The 17,183-nt window shown below is 43.3% G+C and overlaps 1 protein-coding gene across 1 annotated transcript; it reads right to left on the bottom strand.

Annotated features, from left to right (window-relative positions):
- Positions 1 to 5,258: 5,258 nt before the first annotated feature.
- Positions 5,259 to 6,408, bottom strand: ier3 (immediate early response 3). The gene has a single exon (XM_047593000.1). The coding sequence runs from the start codon at positions 6,315 to 6,317 to the stop codon at positions 5,766 to 5,768; it is 552 nt and encodes a 183-aa protein (XP_047448956.1). The 5' UTR covers positions 6,318 to 6,408; the 3' UTR covers positions 5,259 to 5,765.
- Between the last annotated feature and the right edge of the window lie 10,775 nt (positions 6,409 to 17,183).

Here is a 17,183-nt window from a genome sequence, read left to right as displayed (position 1 = left end):
ATTTTGTAATTAATCATAACTATAAAAAGGCAAAACCTTTGACACAATAAAGGGATTGAACCTGTATTACAGCACAGATATCGGCACATTAATCCTAATAGTTGGGTGGATTTTAGAACCGGTTTCTCTACCGGGAATAAAATAAATGTTAAATCACAGAATGAACAAGACGAATCCGTCACATGAACTTTAAAAGATGAGAAATGGAACTGAAACATTAAAATGTCTCCTGATATGAATTCAGTTAAATTGGTTGAGTTGTTTTAATTTAAGAACTGATCGTTTCTTTTTTATAAGGCAGCTCTGATCTCTCACTCTGATTTCTAGGTTTTTTTCTTTTTACACTTTTTAATTTTCCACTAAAGAAAAATAAAAACACAACGACAGCAACAATAGAAAGAAACAGAAGAACCATTACAATGATGCAACAGACACTTATTCCATGGGGCCGTTGGCTTATTTTCATGGTCTTTCAGGGTTGAAGTGTCTTTATCCATTGACAGTGGGTCTAGAAAGTCCTTCAGCCTCTTATATTTACTGTAGACGTGTCTGAGTATCTCCCAGTTCATAAATATCATCGTCTTCACAGAGAGAACAACTGCAGCAGTGACTGTGAGTTACTTCAGACCAGAACTGTTCCACTGTTCGCTGGATAAACCACGATGGATGCGCCAGGTTTTTACCTCTTTAGCTCTTTGTTTGAGTTTCATCCGGATCATCGGTGTTTCAGGAGGAGCAGGAGTGAACCGGTCTCTGCAGAGAGGAGGAGCAGCGTGGCCTCAGGACTCAGGGGCAGGTTGGATCCAGATCATCCTGAACAATGACAGACTCACACACAGGAACACACCTTCAGGGCTTCAGGGAAACCGAGTGAAATAAAGAGAAAGTAGCAGCGGAAGCTCCTCACATGGTCACGGCTCAGGCCTGCTCCAGGTCACCTCCTCCTGGCTCTAAATAGCTGAGGCTCCTGGTGGTGTTGTGGTGGCGCTGTGAGTCAGTGTGTTATCAGAGCGAAGGACAACAGTTTGTTGAGTAAACTGAATGTGTTCGACCTTGGCTACACAAACACACACTGATCTGTGCAAACAAACAGGAAGAGGAGGAGGGAGTGAGATTCGACGGCAGCTCCTTTAAACTGACCGACAGGAAGCAAAGGACACAAACACTATGTGACAGATACGCTGGGTTAGCTTTATTCTTTCATTCAGTGTTATTTGAGTTCATTGTGTTGTGTGTGTTTGAAACACACTCACCGGCCAAAGGTTGGACCCTTTATCCTTCAGATCTGCCTTAATTCTTGGTGTCAGACTTTCATCAAGGTGTTGGAAACATTCCTCAGAGAGTTTGCTCCATGTTGATACAGTTGATATCTGATCACATCTATGATGAGAATCTCCCGTTCCACCACATCCCAAAGGTTCCTCTGTTGGACTGAGATGTGGTGACTGTGGAGGCCATTGGAGAACAGTGAACTCATCGTCATGTTTGAGATGATATGAGCTTTGTGACATGGTGCATTATCCTGCTGGAAGTAGCCGTCAGAAGATGGTCCACTGTGGTCATAAAGGGATGGACATGGTCAGCAACAATACTCAGGTAGACTGTGGCATTTAAACCATGACCAACCACCATTACACCACCACCACCACCATTACACCACCACCACCACCATTACACCACCACCACCAGCCTGAACCGAACAATATTCCACCTTCTCCACCTTCTCTTCTTCTACTGTTCTATTTCCAGTAGACGTGACTCTCACATCATTTTATTATCTGCTCATAGATCTTGTTCATAGAAAAGTTTGGAGACGAGTCTTTGTGTTTTTTGTATTTTTACCTCTTCGTACATCATCAAACACAACTTGATATTTATCAGAGCTAAAAATAAAAAGCCAGAGCGTTCAGGAGCTGAATGAATTCCTCTCTGAGCTGAACGTTAATAAAGTAACTTTCCACTGTGTCTGTGTCTGGATGAAAACCTGATGAGATAACGAGAGTCGGACACGTTCAGACACGACCGGGTTTTTATTATTTAACATGTGAAGGTGGAGCTGGAAGAGGAGAAGCTTTAAAAATGTTCACGCTTCATCAGGACTCATGCTCCACCTGCAAGAAACTACATGTCACAATAATGAAGAATATTTATTAAGTTAAGTTTCTTGTCAAATTCAACAGGAGGATTTCGAGGGAAAACTTTAAGCTGCAGTGTTTTCCAGTGATTCCAGGAACAGTTAGTGAGCTCAGTGTTTTACTGGCAGATGCTTTTAGTTTGAGGAAAATAAACCACTAACCACTAAATTTTTTTGCAGGATGAAAATTAAATTTAGCTTCTTAACGGAAAAGTCTGCAGAGACTCCGGCTAAACATCTGAGGAAAACACTCAAACACTTGTCTGTAACAAAACAAGAAAATAAAAGCAGACATAGAAGTGTGTAAAAGTGTGTAAACGTGTTTCATTTCTTTCACACGTTTCTTCTGAGTTTGGACGATTCAGATTAAATCTCTGTCTTCACCTCCCTGTCTCTTTGTTTGTTTCCACTGATAGTTTTAACATGAATAAAAAGCGAAAGTTACAGACGTGTTTTGGACTGACACTGTTCTGCAGACGGGAGCTGAGTGGTGGAGATGTGGCGGCAGCTTCAAGCCGGTTCTACTTGAGGATTTGTTGATGTGTTCCTGGTTTCCCTGTAAACGCGGGGCAGGAAGGAGGAGAGAGCGTTACGGTTCACCTGAGCTCCGGCTTTAAATAAACTTAAAACAACGTCACATTCCTGAGGCTGTAGTCAGCCAACGTCCACGACCGGGACCGGAGACGTTAGGACGCACCTTCACATTCATTCTGCTTTATTCATTATGAGACAGGAAAACTGGTCATGTCAGAACAAACCACCATATGTTCCAGCTTTTCTCTCAGGTCATTTACACATGATTAAATATTTAATCTTTATATATCTGGATAGTTACTCACATACTTTCCTCTATATCATAGATTTATCCACTCACTTTATATCCTTTATTTTCTGTATAAGATCATTTGATACTGTTTCCAGTGTTTATATATTTTAAATGATCACATTATATTTTCTCATCCTCGCTCCTCTGGTTCCTCTCCCGCTATGATGGAGTGATGTTTGTTGGTGGACCACTCCTGTGGAGGGGAACAGTCGTCTTCAATCTGTCTGACTCTCTGTGGATTATTTGTGGCTTCCTGACTCTTTACAGATGGTTGTGGAACCTTTTCCAGCCTGATGAGCAACAACAAAACTCTTCAAATTTATAGAAACTGAGCAAGGAACTGAGTCTGATCACGTTGATGGAAACTCTTCTGGACTCATGGACTCTGGTTTGATCCAGGAGGAGCTCCTCTCTGATATGTAATATTGGCTCATTTTAACCTCCTGAGACCTGAGCTTTTATTTAGGAAAAAAAAGCATCATCTTTGAACAGGAAGTAGTAGTTTTTGAATAAAAGCTAAGTCCTCATATGTGGACACGGGGAGTATTTCATTACTTATATTATAATAAAAGAAAGAAATGTATAAAGCAGTTTATTTCAGTACCTGAATATGACTGAGCAAAACCAGAACAATGAAGTCCCAATGTCCTCAAACGAGTTCTTGCTAATTAGCGACGTTGTAGCTTGTTGCTATTGATAAAATGTGTTAAATTTACGAATCATATCAAACTAGAAACATTAACAAACATAAATAAATAAGTTTTAAGCTTAGAATTTGATGGGGTTTTGTTCCTCACCTTCCTAAAGCGTCCACTAACGAGGACACTGGGTTTAAATGAAGCAGAATAAGCCTCAATAAAAGCTAAAAGTTGATCCAGGTCTCTGTTCGGCTGCTCTTCTAATCCACATTATGGTGAGAACCACTTAACGAGGTTCCCTGACATCCACTAAAACCTCCCGAAGAGCTTTTCATGTCACATGTTGACTGGTCAGGAGTGTGTGAGGACTGGGCCTCCCTCCAGAACCAGTGGTTCCCAGTGGTTAAAAAGCTGCAGCAGGGCAGAAGAATAATTGGAGATGTGGACGGATGATGAGGTGTGACAGCAACGCCTCGCTGGTTGGTTGAAGTGGAAAGCCAAGGGCCGAGCTCCGTCTGACGATCGAGCCAGAAACGAGGAGAAACAATACGGGAGAGTTTAGCCCACATTCAGTCTGGTGGGGAAAATGTGATGTTAAACTAAACCCAACAGAACCCACATTAGACCTGGGAGAGTGTGGAGGTGGATTATGTGAACACAGCAGGAGTTCCCACGCCGCCTCTCATACCTGCTCCATGAGCCGCACACGAGGACGTGACTTCTACCTGGCGACGTCTGCATGGCAACGTCCAACACCAACATCAACAGGTCTTCCCCAGACGCCCCAGGGTGGGGGAGTGGGGGGGTGAGGGGGGGACACGTCGGTCCTCAGCCAGAGAGTCACAGTCACTAGAACCTGAGCCAAGCATGAGCTCATCTACTGTACATCCACAGAGAAACGTGTTGCTGTGAATTAATCATAAGAATAACACAGAGTTTTCAGACGCTGCTCATCCGTGAACGATGCCGTGATGCAACCTGTCGCTGCTGCAGGTCATGACTCAGATTCTTTAACCCGGAGGATGAACGCAGGAAAAAATGAAAGTTTTTAAGAGAGAAATGAGTCTGAGCTGATGCTGATGCTGGTCGACATATTATATGTGTGTGTGCAGAGACTCATCTATGGCTCTTTGTGTATTTACTGGTCGTGTGTTTCCTTCTGTCTTCCAGGTATCAGAGGATGTTTCCTGCAGAGTCAAAGCTCAGAGTCAAAGCTCAGAGTCAAAGCTCAGAGTCAAAGCTCAGGGCCTGTTCTCATAACCTACATCACCTTTAATCATCCTTAACCACAGTTCACTCAGTTCAACCTGCTTCACCTGCATCTCATTTTCACGTGCTTTTCATTTATTATTATTCTCATGTTTTATGAATTGCACTTTTTTGTAAGATGTTAAATTAAATGAATCATTACTATTATTAAACTCCAATCATTTAATTTAATCTAATTCTATTTTAATGGGAAAAAAATAAAAATGTTTTAATATATTTGCAGCTGTAGCGTTTATTCATTTTCAAATTCTACTATTTATTTAAAGCTTGTACATGATGCACATGTGTTGATATTGATCCGGTGCAGTTTATGTTCTGACCTTATTATTATAATACATCATGTGTATTTAACCCAACAGAGAAGAGAAGAGAAGAGACGGGCAACAGAAAATTCATTGAGATGTTTTTTTATTAAAAAATATTATTCAATAAATAGCAAATAGAATAAATAACTAAATAAGACATGTAGACGAAGACAACAGTAATAACAGAAGGAGAGTGTCAGTATCTATAGTAGTGACAGTTTCTAATAAGACACATTTCATCTGGTTGATCGTCCAGTCTCCAGCTGACGCAGGGTCACAAAGTTCAAGTTTTCAAGGATTCAAGTTTGAGTCTTTTTGTTTCGTTTCAGTTCACAGTTCTTTCTTTCTTTCTTTCTTTCTTTCTTTCTTTCTTTCTTTCTTTCTTTCTTTCTTTCTTTCCAGTCCAGACCGCTCCGCTCTGAAGGGGGCTGCTGGCTGGGAGAAGCCGGTGCATGGAGCTCCCTCCCCGGCTGCGCCGCGCAGGACGCACCGCTGCTCCAGAATCTGCTCGGGATCAGCTCCAGGTCTCCGGTCTCTTTCACCGTGGATCTCGGGCGCCCAGACTCGGGCAGTTAAAGTAGAGGGCGGGCGGATTAGTTGTCGCTGCCCAGCCTGTGGTAGACCAGCAGGGCCACCATGTAGCTCTTGCCGGCGCTCTGCTCGAAGGAGCCGCTGGTGTCGGTGTCCAGGCTGGACTCGGTGCAGGTGGTGTTCGGGACCTGCTCCTCACAGTCGCTCTGAGTGGTCGCCAGCAGCTCGGAGTCTGAGAGCTGCCGAGCCTGCTCCTCGGCTCCCTGGAAGCGGAACCCCTGGTAGTCGCTGATCGGGCTGTCGGTGCTTCCCAGCGGAGTCTCCGCGCAGGGCTCCTCCGTGTAGATCTGCCACAGCACCACCAGGCACAGGATGACCAGCCAGCGCTTGGCCCTGCTCTTCTCAGGGGGTGGAAGGTGCATGCGGACCTTGGCGGGGTACATGACCCGGGTGGCGCGCTTCTTGGGCCGGATGGGGACGTAGGAGCGCACGGCGGTGGCCTGAGCCGGGATCCGCTCGAAGGTGAAGACCTCTGGCTCCGTCCTGCGAGCCGCCATCCGGGAGAAGCCGAAGCTCTCCTGCTGAACAGTCACGCTGTTTGTCCGTGAGTACATTCTCTCTGGTTGAGTTTCGTTTAGTCTCGTTTAGTGTGTCTCTCTGTGGTTTCTCCTCGGCTCGGTAGAGTCAGATAAGTCCAGGTTGTCTCTGAGTTCTCTTTTATAAGGCTTCTTACATGAACGCCCATAACCGCAGGCCACTCCCTGACTTCAGCCGACGCATCTTATTGCACAAGTGGGAAAATAACAGAGATATTTGCATACCTTTTGGTTTGCGGAAGCCGCAGAGAATGCGGACGGATCAGGCTGCGGAGAGAAGCTGAATCACAAGACTCAAACCAAATCAGCTCAATTACAAATGATATGAAAGAATATGCAGGTTTTTTTTTTTAGTTTTGTTTTGTTGTTTCTGTCTGGTCACATGTGTTTGCAGTAAAATCAACTTTACATATGATTCTCCAGTTTACTGTAAACAGCTCACACGGTGCAGGATGTGCTCAGTCATGTGAGAATTACTCTGCTGGAAACTTCCTTCAGATCAACTACAGGGTGCTATTTATTTATGCATTATTATTTATTTATTCCTTATTATTTATTTATTATTTACTCGTTATTATTCATTCATTTATTTATTTTTACTGGACACAGAATCAGCGCACGGGCCGAGAGAAAGAAAGAATGAATAAACTGAATGTGATCCTGTTTGAGTTCCGCCTGCAGCCGGATGCTCTATGTGTCACAGATGATGTAAAACACATAGAATATATAAATAGGGTTCAATATAAAGGATGCAAAAACTTTTAATCATCCCTGAGTGGGTAGATTCTCTGACATTGAGAGGAAATCTCCTTAAAAGCATTAGTTTAGTTCATCTGGTTTTATTTTTTCTGGCATAAATATCAAACACGTCAAAAAGGAAATTAACACATAACAAACATTTAGAACTAAAAGGTCTAAAAATATCTCCACTTACCTAAAAATGGACGTGGAGGGGATGAGGTGATTAGGGTGGAGGGGTGGATGGGGAGTTTTGGGGTTTGTCCAACATGTGATTAGATTCTTCTTCTTCTTCTTCTTGTCCCTGAGCCGTGTGGTCAGTCCAGTGATGAAACCAGGTGACGTGAACGTTATGAAAGTTTAAACCTCCGAGCGGAAGACGTTGCATCGTCATGTGTAATCTTCACATGTGAGAGAGCGAAGGCAGAAATGGAACTGGTTCTACTGATACTCAGTTATTCATAAATTTGTGCAGCACATTCACCAGTTCAAGATTCCCATGAAATCGACCGGACGGGAACAAAAGCAGAGGCATGTTTGTGGATCCTGTTGCAGAAAAGACGAGGTGAAGAAGAAGAAAATGTATTGTTTGGAAATGAAGGGAGCAAAGAAATAATCGATGTAAAGAGTTGAAATAGAAGAATCAGAACCTCAGCGTTCGTATTTAATGCTGCGCTAAAAGGAATCAGCCTGGGTTCAGTATTTTTCCTCTGCTTCTTTCACTCATTTGTAATAAAATCATGTTAATTGATTTCATTACGTGACCATCATGATGAAAGTCTGTAAATGCTGCCTGTGGTTCGCTGGAATCTCTGTGGACTCTGCACCAACACGTCTGGTTTCACTTCACCTCGCTGCCAAGAGCTGTTGCAATAACTGATCTTTATTCTGCCCTGAAGGGAAGGAATTTTGACTTTTCTCTCTGAGGAATTCCACTTCAATCAGATAATTATTCATGTCAGAGCTCCCTGTAAATCTGGAAGCTGCAGTGTTACAGTTAATAGTTTTTTTTAGCTGCTGCATTTTTAAACACATGACAAAGACCACAGTCAACAACCAGCTGATGCACACACTCGTCCCCGGTATTAGAGGAATTTACTCTCCACACCAGCAGGTGGCAGTAGTGTCCATTCATATCCACCATTTAAATGAGGAAACTGGAAGAGCTACTGTTAGCTCGGGGGCTAAGGAGCTAAGAAACCTAGAGCATCAGAGCCGTTTCGTTGTCCACTGTGTTCAGAATCGCCACATTAAGCCCCGCCCCCAAACGATCTGATTTTTGCAGGAGCAGAATCGCTTCCTAACGGAGAGACTCCACATAAACTGTTCGCCCTCAGTGAATTTGTCGGTGGGGAAGTTGGTTCGAAGATGAAATAGAAGAAGAAGAAGAAGAAGAAGAAGAAGAACTTCCTGTGTGACCTTTGAACTCTGTAGTTTTTTTAATGTTTTCCGCCCCCTAGTGGCCACATTGGTTCTGATGCAGCTTTAAAACTTCCTCCTCTCCTCTGCTTTCAGGATTCAAGGATTCGAGGATTCAAGGATTTGTATTTGTATTTGTACAGAAGCGTGACATGCAATGAAACTATTCACTCGGGTCACAGGTTATTTCTCACACTAACTGTAGTAAAACAGTTCAGATGAGAATAAACGGTAAATGAAATGCAGAGTGACTTGGTGCCAGTTTTTCTGCAGATGCGGCTGCAGGGAGAATCAGTGAGAAGCTTCTGAAACGTCCTTTCTGTTCCTGAAACCTTGTGCCCTCATCAGCCGCGTTGGAGCAGTGAATCACCTCTTTATCTGTATTTGTAGAATTTGTCACGTGTCACTGCTTCCTGCTTATCAAGGCACACAAACACTTTCATGTTTCTGCTTCAGTCTGAACATTATTGTTTCATAAAAGTGCACGAGTAAGGAATTAGTTTTCAGATATATTGAGTCTCTGGGATCTTCCTCTTCGAATGTGAACGTGTGCTGCAGGTTTGCAGCTCCATCAGGAGGTCAGTGGAAAACCAGAAAGTCTTTTCTAAATGGAAAATGTGCTGATTCATCTAATCTGTTCAATCAGAGGCCGTAAATAAACTGTCAAAAGCTTCGTCTTGAGCCCTTTTCCACCCTCGTATCCGCTAACAGCGCTGCAGCGTGACGCAGCCCAGATCTGCTCTGAACGTGTTCTTAAAGAGATCAGAAAGTAAATGATGCACGAAATGAATCACATCTTTTCTTTTATTTCCCTCTGATAAACGCTTCTTTGGAATCCACTCTGACAAAACTCTGACTGGATTTATTACCCAAAACCAAAACAATCAAGCCTTTCTTTGATTCTACTGGGTGTAAAATGAAAAACTCAAAGTCAATATTAAAGTTATTATTTTAAAAGTTCAACAAGTAAAGAATAAAAATAAAGTGAAGCAGGATTAGTCGCTGTGCTCTGGTTCTTCTTCTACCAAACCATCTGCTTCTGCATGAATCTAAAAACCTCCGGTTTCTCCTCTGCTTCTCTTTCTTGTCTCTGGTTTCATGTATTAAAAGAAAAAAGGTGAATGTACTTTGTTGTTGTTGTTGTTGTTGTTGTTGTTTACAGGTTTAGTTCAGGATCGGACATTAAAGCTCCGTCTAAACACAGATTCTAAATGTTTGATTTGAGGCTCGACATCAGATTTTCACTTCACGATTATCGCGGACAAAAAACATCACGATAACGATATTATCACGATTTCAGAAAAGAAATGTAAATAATGATCCATTCTTTTCTTTATTTATGTCGTTCTGTCTCTTTTGGGATTTGAATCAGACTCTAATACTAAAATTTCATTTTTTTTTTTTTTTTTATTATCAGCAGCATGTTCATACTGTAGCTGGATCATATGAGGAAAGAGTCGTCGTTTCCCACCAGCTGCAGACATTCGACACTTATCCTACAGAATTTCTTGTGAAGCCGTTAGACGCTTCACTGACTCACGCGGGGACGTCTTACAGGAAACTCACCAGAATGTTCCTTTATGATTCCTCCGCTGCAGCATTTCTGGGCAGCACTTTTCTTCTGAGACGTCCAACATCAGGGACCCTGTTTGACTTGGTGTCTCCGGTGGAAAAGAAGGAGGGAGGGTCATTAGGAATCAGGGTCTAGTTGGATTTATCGGCAGGGATGGAACATGATTTGAATGATTAGTGTTTAATCGTCTGAACACAGGAATAGTTTCTAGTTCCCAGGATTTAAAACATACGTCTGCATCACGTTTCACTGAGGCCATTCACAAAGCAGCTCTAAACTAAGACTTAGTTTATTTAATGAAAGCAGACCTTTGGTTTCTTTCTATTTAACGATGTCTGGTGTCAGGAAGAACAAACTACAGCCAGCGAACGCTCCACTGATCCACAGATGAACAGATGCATGAAGAGGTTTTTCTGTTTCTGCTGGAAAAGACTCAAACACGATGGAGACAAACCTGGTCCTGTTTCTGTTTACATGGACGAACAGACGCTCGCTGCTCAGACTGAAAGACGAGAGAGAAGCAGATCTCTGACCTAACGTGAACCTTTAGAACCTCTGCTCAGATTTATAAATCAAGATTCTTTCACTGCATCATGTCTTCATGTCTTTAATTCCTTCAGTGTGAAGGAATGTCGCTGTCAGCGGTAACAACAATGAACAGTGAAACTATTTCATAACCGATTGACACACATCAGTGTTAAAGCGCGCGTGGCATCTTCTTCCTCTGGCGTTTTCTCTCCGTGTGAAAGTGTCCTTCTCCTCCCTCATGTTTCCGCTCCTTTTTTTTCAGCGTGAGCTTCATGTGCAACAATCAGAACAATCTGAAGCATGTGAAACATCTCAGGTGTTTAAGACGCGTGAACACCATCGACATGGCATCACACACCAGCGGGACGCCCTGCAGGGCACGAGGCTGCAGCCTGAGCACCGAACATCAAGTTCCCACAGTCTGGACCAGGACAGAGGCAGGAGGGTGTGAGATTCACCCTCAGCAAACATGGACGAGACGAGACACCGGCTCATCGTCTGAGGCTGCGTTCAAGAAACATCAGACAGACAGACACACAGACAGACAGACAGACAGACAGAGGTCTGAGTTGGAGGAGGAGGAGACGACGACAAGATTCAACAAGTTTATTTGCATTTTGCACACAACCAAATATAAAGGAATAAATACATTTAATATATCATTAGCCCAAAAAACACAATCTTTGACAGCACATTTCACTGATATTTTATTGATGCTGCAACACTAAGTCAAAATATGACTATATATATGAATAAATATCTACGTCTCTACTATCAATACTAAATAAAACCATTTACAGAAAACATGTTATTCTGCAAACTTCATACAAGGATATAAAATAAAATAATAAAAGAGAAAAAATCACCAGAATCACAGTCAGAATCACTTTATTGATCCCAGGGTTAAATAGTTTCATTACAGCAGCTCCTACTCAAAGTGTAAGAATGCACACATCTAAAATATATGTACGAGTATAAGTGATAACGACACTGACACACCGAGACATTAGGCTTCAGACAGCGTCATGGATGGTGTCACATGGTGTTTCCTTGTCACTGAGGGAGGGATGTAAACTCAACACTGTGCATGATACAAATATAAAGAAATATGCACAAAGAAAGTGAATATTAGTTATTGCACATCTCAGTGTAAATACAAGTTATTACACAGAAGGAATTTATCAACCGACTGACTCAGAGCGTCTGACGTGAACAATATGAAACATGTTAGATACTTCATGTAAACTCCAGCTTCGCTCTGTTTTCACACTCACACCTAAAAGATTAAAGGCTCAAATGAAAGGCTCCACAGACATCACCTCATGAAAGAGCATTAACGGCCTGAACATGAGCCAGCGCTGGCGAGTTTAGAGTCTAGTTTAATGTCTGTGTTTCTTCACTCTGTACCAGCGCGCGGGTCGGAGGGCGTGCTGGCTGGGCGAGGACTGCGTACGTGCAGGCATCGATCAGTGGAACCGGTTGTGTCAGACGTCTTTCAGGGATTCTCTGGAACCGTTGTGTGTTTGTCCAGGAAAGAGGACGCATCATTTACAGGTCAGAATAAACAGAGTTTATCTGCTGGAGGCCGTCGACGTGCTCCGGCTGCAAGATGAAATCTGAAGAGTTCAGTTGGTTTAAGCTTTATTGTCTAAAGGAGATTAAAGGCTTAAATTAGAACGTTCACCTGCACAAAGACGTTTCAGCGTGTGATCAGATGGTCGGATGGAAAAAGTCGTCTCTGCGCGACATATAAACAGTGTTTGTGTTTGGTCATTCGTCCGTAGATAGAGAGAGAGAAATGCATTTATCTTTCTATTTTTGCTGTTCTCTCAGCTGTTCTGTCTGCTGTTCTGTCTGCTCATCTCTCTGCTGTTCTCTCTCCTGTTCTCTCTCCTATTCTCTCAGCTGTTCTCTCTGCTGTTCTCTTGGCTGTTCTCTCAGCTGTTCTCTCTGCTGTTCCCTCTGCTGTTCTGTCTGCTGATCTGTCTGCTCATCTCTCTCTGCTGTTCTCTCTGCTGTTCTCTCTCCTGTTCTCTCAGCTGTTCTCTCTGCTATTCTCTCAGCTGTTCTCTCTCCTGTTCTCTCTGCTGTTCTCTCTCCTGTTCTCTCTGCTGTTCTCTCTCCTGTTCTCTCTGCTGTTCTCTCAGCTGTTCTCCAGCCTTTGGTTCATCTGTTTCTGGTTGTTCCTCCTCTGACTGAGCGTCTGCAGCAGAATGATCTCACAGCTCCGTCTGCTTCCTCTGCCTCTGTTCGGCTCCTGCCTCCCGCTCTCTCCTCTCTGTGTTTTCTTTTTTCCGCTCTTACTGTAAAGGATGACATGATTTCTTTTTCTAGGCTGCGTCATGTTTCTAATGGGACCCACATGCTGCGTTTTCACTTTCTTTCATGGAGACTCCCCCTGTGCAGACGGTTTGATCAGCGAGGCCCCGTCAGGCTCTGATGGGGCTCATTGTTTCGCTGTAATCCTCCACAAAGGAGCTCTTTATTGGCCGGGTGAACTCGCTGCTGGCCCCCGGCCACGTGAACCGGTCTACGTGCTGGACGGAGCGGCGTCTGGCCAGAGACCACCGGCTACAGAGGGAGGGTGGGATGGAAGAGGGGGGTTAACGCGACCACACGGCCCCTTATTTTACTATGTCCACACACACAAGCCCCTCCCACTACCTGGTCACATGTTCATTCCTAGATATCGGTTTTAGTATTTCACAGAGAGCTGTTTGCTCTGCAGGTTTCAGGCTCTGAGTTCTGACGCGACCGGCCAGAACCAGTTCACTGTTGGAATAAAAGATGGAAATAACTTAACAGCGTTAACAGAGTTAACAGCGACTAAAGCTGCCATTTTATTTCTTCCCTGTATGAGTTTAATAGTGTCACTAGACTGAGCGTCTACATGTGAAATGTTTATTTCTGTCTAAAGAGGAAATGACACCACATGAAGTTCTCACGCTTTTAAAGAGGTCTGAGGTTTAATTATTTATGTGTTGTGTTTGTGTTCGTCTGTTAACGTGTTAAATCTGAACAGAACAACAACTACGAGGAAATAGTTTAAATCGATTCCAGATTTAGATCATTCTCCTTCCTACGCAGTGTTTGTGTGGCAGCATTTAATACGAGTTTTGTTCCTGAATTCTCTTCCTTTTATAACGTGTTCATGTTTAAAGTGAGAACCAGCACAGCCCTGATTATTTCCAGCATCTTCTCATCTTCATCTGTTATTGTCCAAATGTTGTCATTGTTTTATTGTCAGTCACACATGAAAGTCTCGTATTTACCTTAAATTAAAATCTACTTGTTTCTACTTGTAGTTTTTTAGTTCTTGAACATATGTGGAGGCTCTTTGAGGCTGTTTCTCTGGTTTAATAAACTGTGTCAGGTCAAATGTTCTTGTTCTGTTTATTGTTTTTTTTTTACGGTGCAGATGCTTCTGGCTCCGTTCTCTACGTTTTGTTGTGTCGATGTGATTGGACGAGCAGCTCAGAGAGGCTGAGGGAGGGGCTGAGGGAGGGGCTGGGGGAGGGGCTTGGGGTCTCTGTGGGTGGGAGGACGTCTGTGGACCAGTTCCAGCTGTTCCTGTTTAGAGGTCTGACGGACACGCTCCAGAAACGTGCTGCTTGTCACAGCTGATCTCCAGACTGACCGATGAGTAACTCCGGCCTTCGTCACGGACGTCAGCAGCCGGGTCCTGACGCTTCATCCCAGTGGAGAAAACTCCACCGTGTCACTGCTTTGTTTTCACTCTTTTCCTTTCAGAGCCGGAAAATCCCAGAGGTCTGTGAGGTCGAGAAAGTTTGACCTGTTCATCATCTGCTCTGACAAACACATTTCAAACCTGCGTGTGCCGGTTTCTCCACTGTTACTCAGGAAGTGATGAAAACTTCCCTCTGAGCCCGACTTCCCCACAAAACACCGAAAACACAAGGAACTCCTCAGCTCCTCGGCTCAGCTCCTCAGCTCATGTTTGTTTTAACATTTACAGAAAAGTGAAAGTGGTGCAGTCTAATGTCTGGTTCCGATCCACTGACACAACTAGAAGATTCTCCTCCAGATATTTATGTGCTAGATATAAGCACATAAGTAAACGTAAAGTTTTCAGTGTTTTTAGTTCAGAGGATCTGGACAGAAGAAGAAAATTTCATTTTTAATGTCAAACTACTCAAAAACACATTTCAAGGTTTCAAACTGTGGAGTCCATTAAAAAAGTAGAAGATGTGTGTAAATGTTTTTTAGTTTAAAAAAGGTGTAAAAATAGAACATTTAGACTGAAGGTGTGTGATGAACGTCACAGATCATCTGTTTGTGTGTTTATGTTTAACAGTGACTGAATTTGGGTGTTTTTTATTTAGTTATTTATTCTGATGGATTTTATCTTAACAAATAGCCTAATGGCCTTAGAGGGTTACGAAAGGAGCAGGTATTATGAGGTTATCTTCTTCCTGCTCCAACTCAAAACTTAAAGACTTTAGTTAAATGAACATCGACCACTCAGACAAAACTCACAATAAGACAAGACAATAGATACTTCAGAAAAATGACTCAATCGAGTTCCATATCAAAAATATGTCATGATGATTGGACTTAAAGAGAAGAAACTCCTTTACATAACAGAGCTGTAATGTTTGACTCATTTAATTTCCCTCCAAATTTACCAAGCTGAAATCGGTTCGTCGTGCTTTGAAGTTGCATCACGGTCAACGGATGCAACACAATGAGGAAACCACTGACTCACATTTTCATCAGTTGTAGGAGCAATTGTCTTACACAACGGATGGAAACCTAACGGCTTCTCCTGGCCTCGAATCAAACCCTAGGTCAGATGTTTTTCTGTTAACTTCCAGATTTCAAAATGTGACCACTGATTTACACCTCCAGCTGAACCTCCATGACGTCAGGTCAGGTGGTTTCAGGATGAACTAAGGCTTCACCTGTTCATCTCACACTGATGTGTTTCTGTGTCAGTTTTCACGGCAGATGAATCGACTCACGTTTTCTCACCGGATAAAAAACATCACCAACTACCTGCAAGGAAGAGCTACCGTTAGCTGGGAGGCTAGGAAGAGCTACTGCTAGCTGGAAGAGCTGGAAGAGGAAGGGCTAGGAAGAGCTACCGTTAGCTGAGAAGCTAGGAAGAACTAGTGTTAGCTGAGAGGCTAGGAAGAGCTACTGTTAGCTGGGAGGCTAAGAAGAGCTACTGTTAGCTGGAAGAGCTGGAAGAGGAAGAGCTAGGAAGGGCTACCGTTGGCTGAGAGGCTAGGAAGGGCTACTGTTAGCTGATAGGCTAGGAAGGGCTACTGTTAGCTGAGAGGTTAGGGAGAGCTACTGTTAGCTGGGAGGCTAAGAAGAGCTACTGTTAGCTGGGAAGCTAGTCCCTGGATCAGCTGATCAGTTGCTCTACACCTTATTGTCCATGTTGTTGCAGAAAAGTCGTCCCTCTGTGTGGCCCTTTCATCACTTCTTCTTTCTCTCTCCACAGAGCGTTTACTTGTTTACCACGTTTACCACTTGGCAGTTGAAGCTTGTAAAGAAAAGTAAGAGGCTCATTCTGCAAAATGCATTCTGGGATACCTGGCTGTACCTGCTAGTTACCCCTCGGTGCCTCCAGCTCTGACTGACCCAGCAGATCAGTTCCCAGTGGAGAGATTCCAGATGACCTTTCCAACACAATGCTGGCAGGGGATTTTTGTCTGGTTTCCAGGTTAATAACTTCCCACGAGGAAAAAAATGGTTTCATGCACAACAACAGGCTGGAGGATTCAGGGCCGTCGGGGGACACCAGGAAGTGGAAAAAATCTTTTTTTGCATAAATCTAATGGGAAAAGTCAGCTTCCATCAGGGTGAAATAGTTGTTGTAGTGTCCACGTAACATGCAAATAAAAGACTCTGTCTGTTTGCAGCCTGTTCAGTGGAGGTGTCTGGTTTCGCCTGGGAGGATCCATGAGAGCAGGATGACATTTAACCACGGATCACTTTGAGAATTGTCACGTATCACTAACAGCTGCTCAGAGAGGAATTAACTGAGGTCGTTCTTGGTTCAGGTGAACAAAGGGAACTCCTGCTGTGACGTGATCCCCCTGATGCCTTTACTTAACTCCCCCGTTCACCTGTTTCCCAACTCTGAGACAAACCCGTACGCCCGCCCACGTGCATGTACTTCCGTCATATGTGGTTTCTATATTTGCATCTCTGCAAACAATGTCAACATTTTTATGATTTTTGCTACTGTGTGATTGACAGTTGAACTGCTCTGCGGGCGCTTTTCTGTGGAAAAGCCTGCAGGCGTTTCCAACTGTTACGGGTTTGCCCGTTTTCACGGAGTTGCAATCAGATAAGTAATAAGTTCATCATGCATTGATAAAAAGGTTGTGTAGTCATGCTTACAGAGTTTATCAGTCTGCAATAAGTAAGAGTTAGTAGTTAGACTTTTAATTTATACAGATTAAAGAAGCTGCATGTTATGAGTTTACAGCTGCAGCAGATTTTCCTGTGGGACTGATCTTCACCCACTTTAAGGACTGATTGGTTGGGGGTTCCCATTTAAATGTCACACTACTGGAAGAACTCCTGCAGTTTACCTGACAACTGGGAATCTGTGCTTACTGTTCTTCTGTTACTTCCAAACTGGTTGGTCT

Source organism: Mugil cephalus, chromosome 8 (assembly GCF_022458985.1).
Source record: "Mugil cephalus isolate CIBA_MC_2020 chromosome 8, CIBA_Mcephalus_1.1, whole genome shotgun sequence".
In the NCBI taxonomy this organism is placed as follows: domain Eukaryota; kingdom Metazoa; phylum Chordata; class Actinopteri; order Mugiliformes; family Mugilidae; genus Mugil; species Mugil cephalus.
This window is presented reverse-complemented; position numbering and strand designations above follow the sequence as displayed.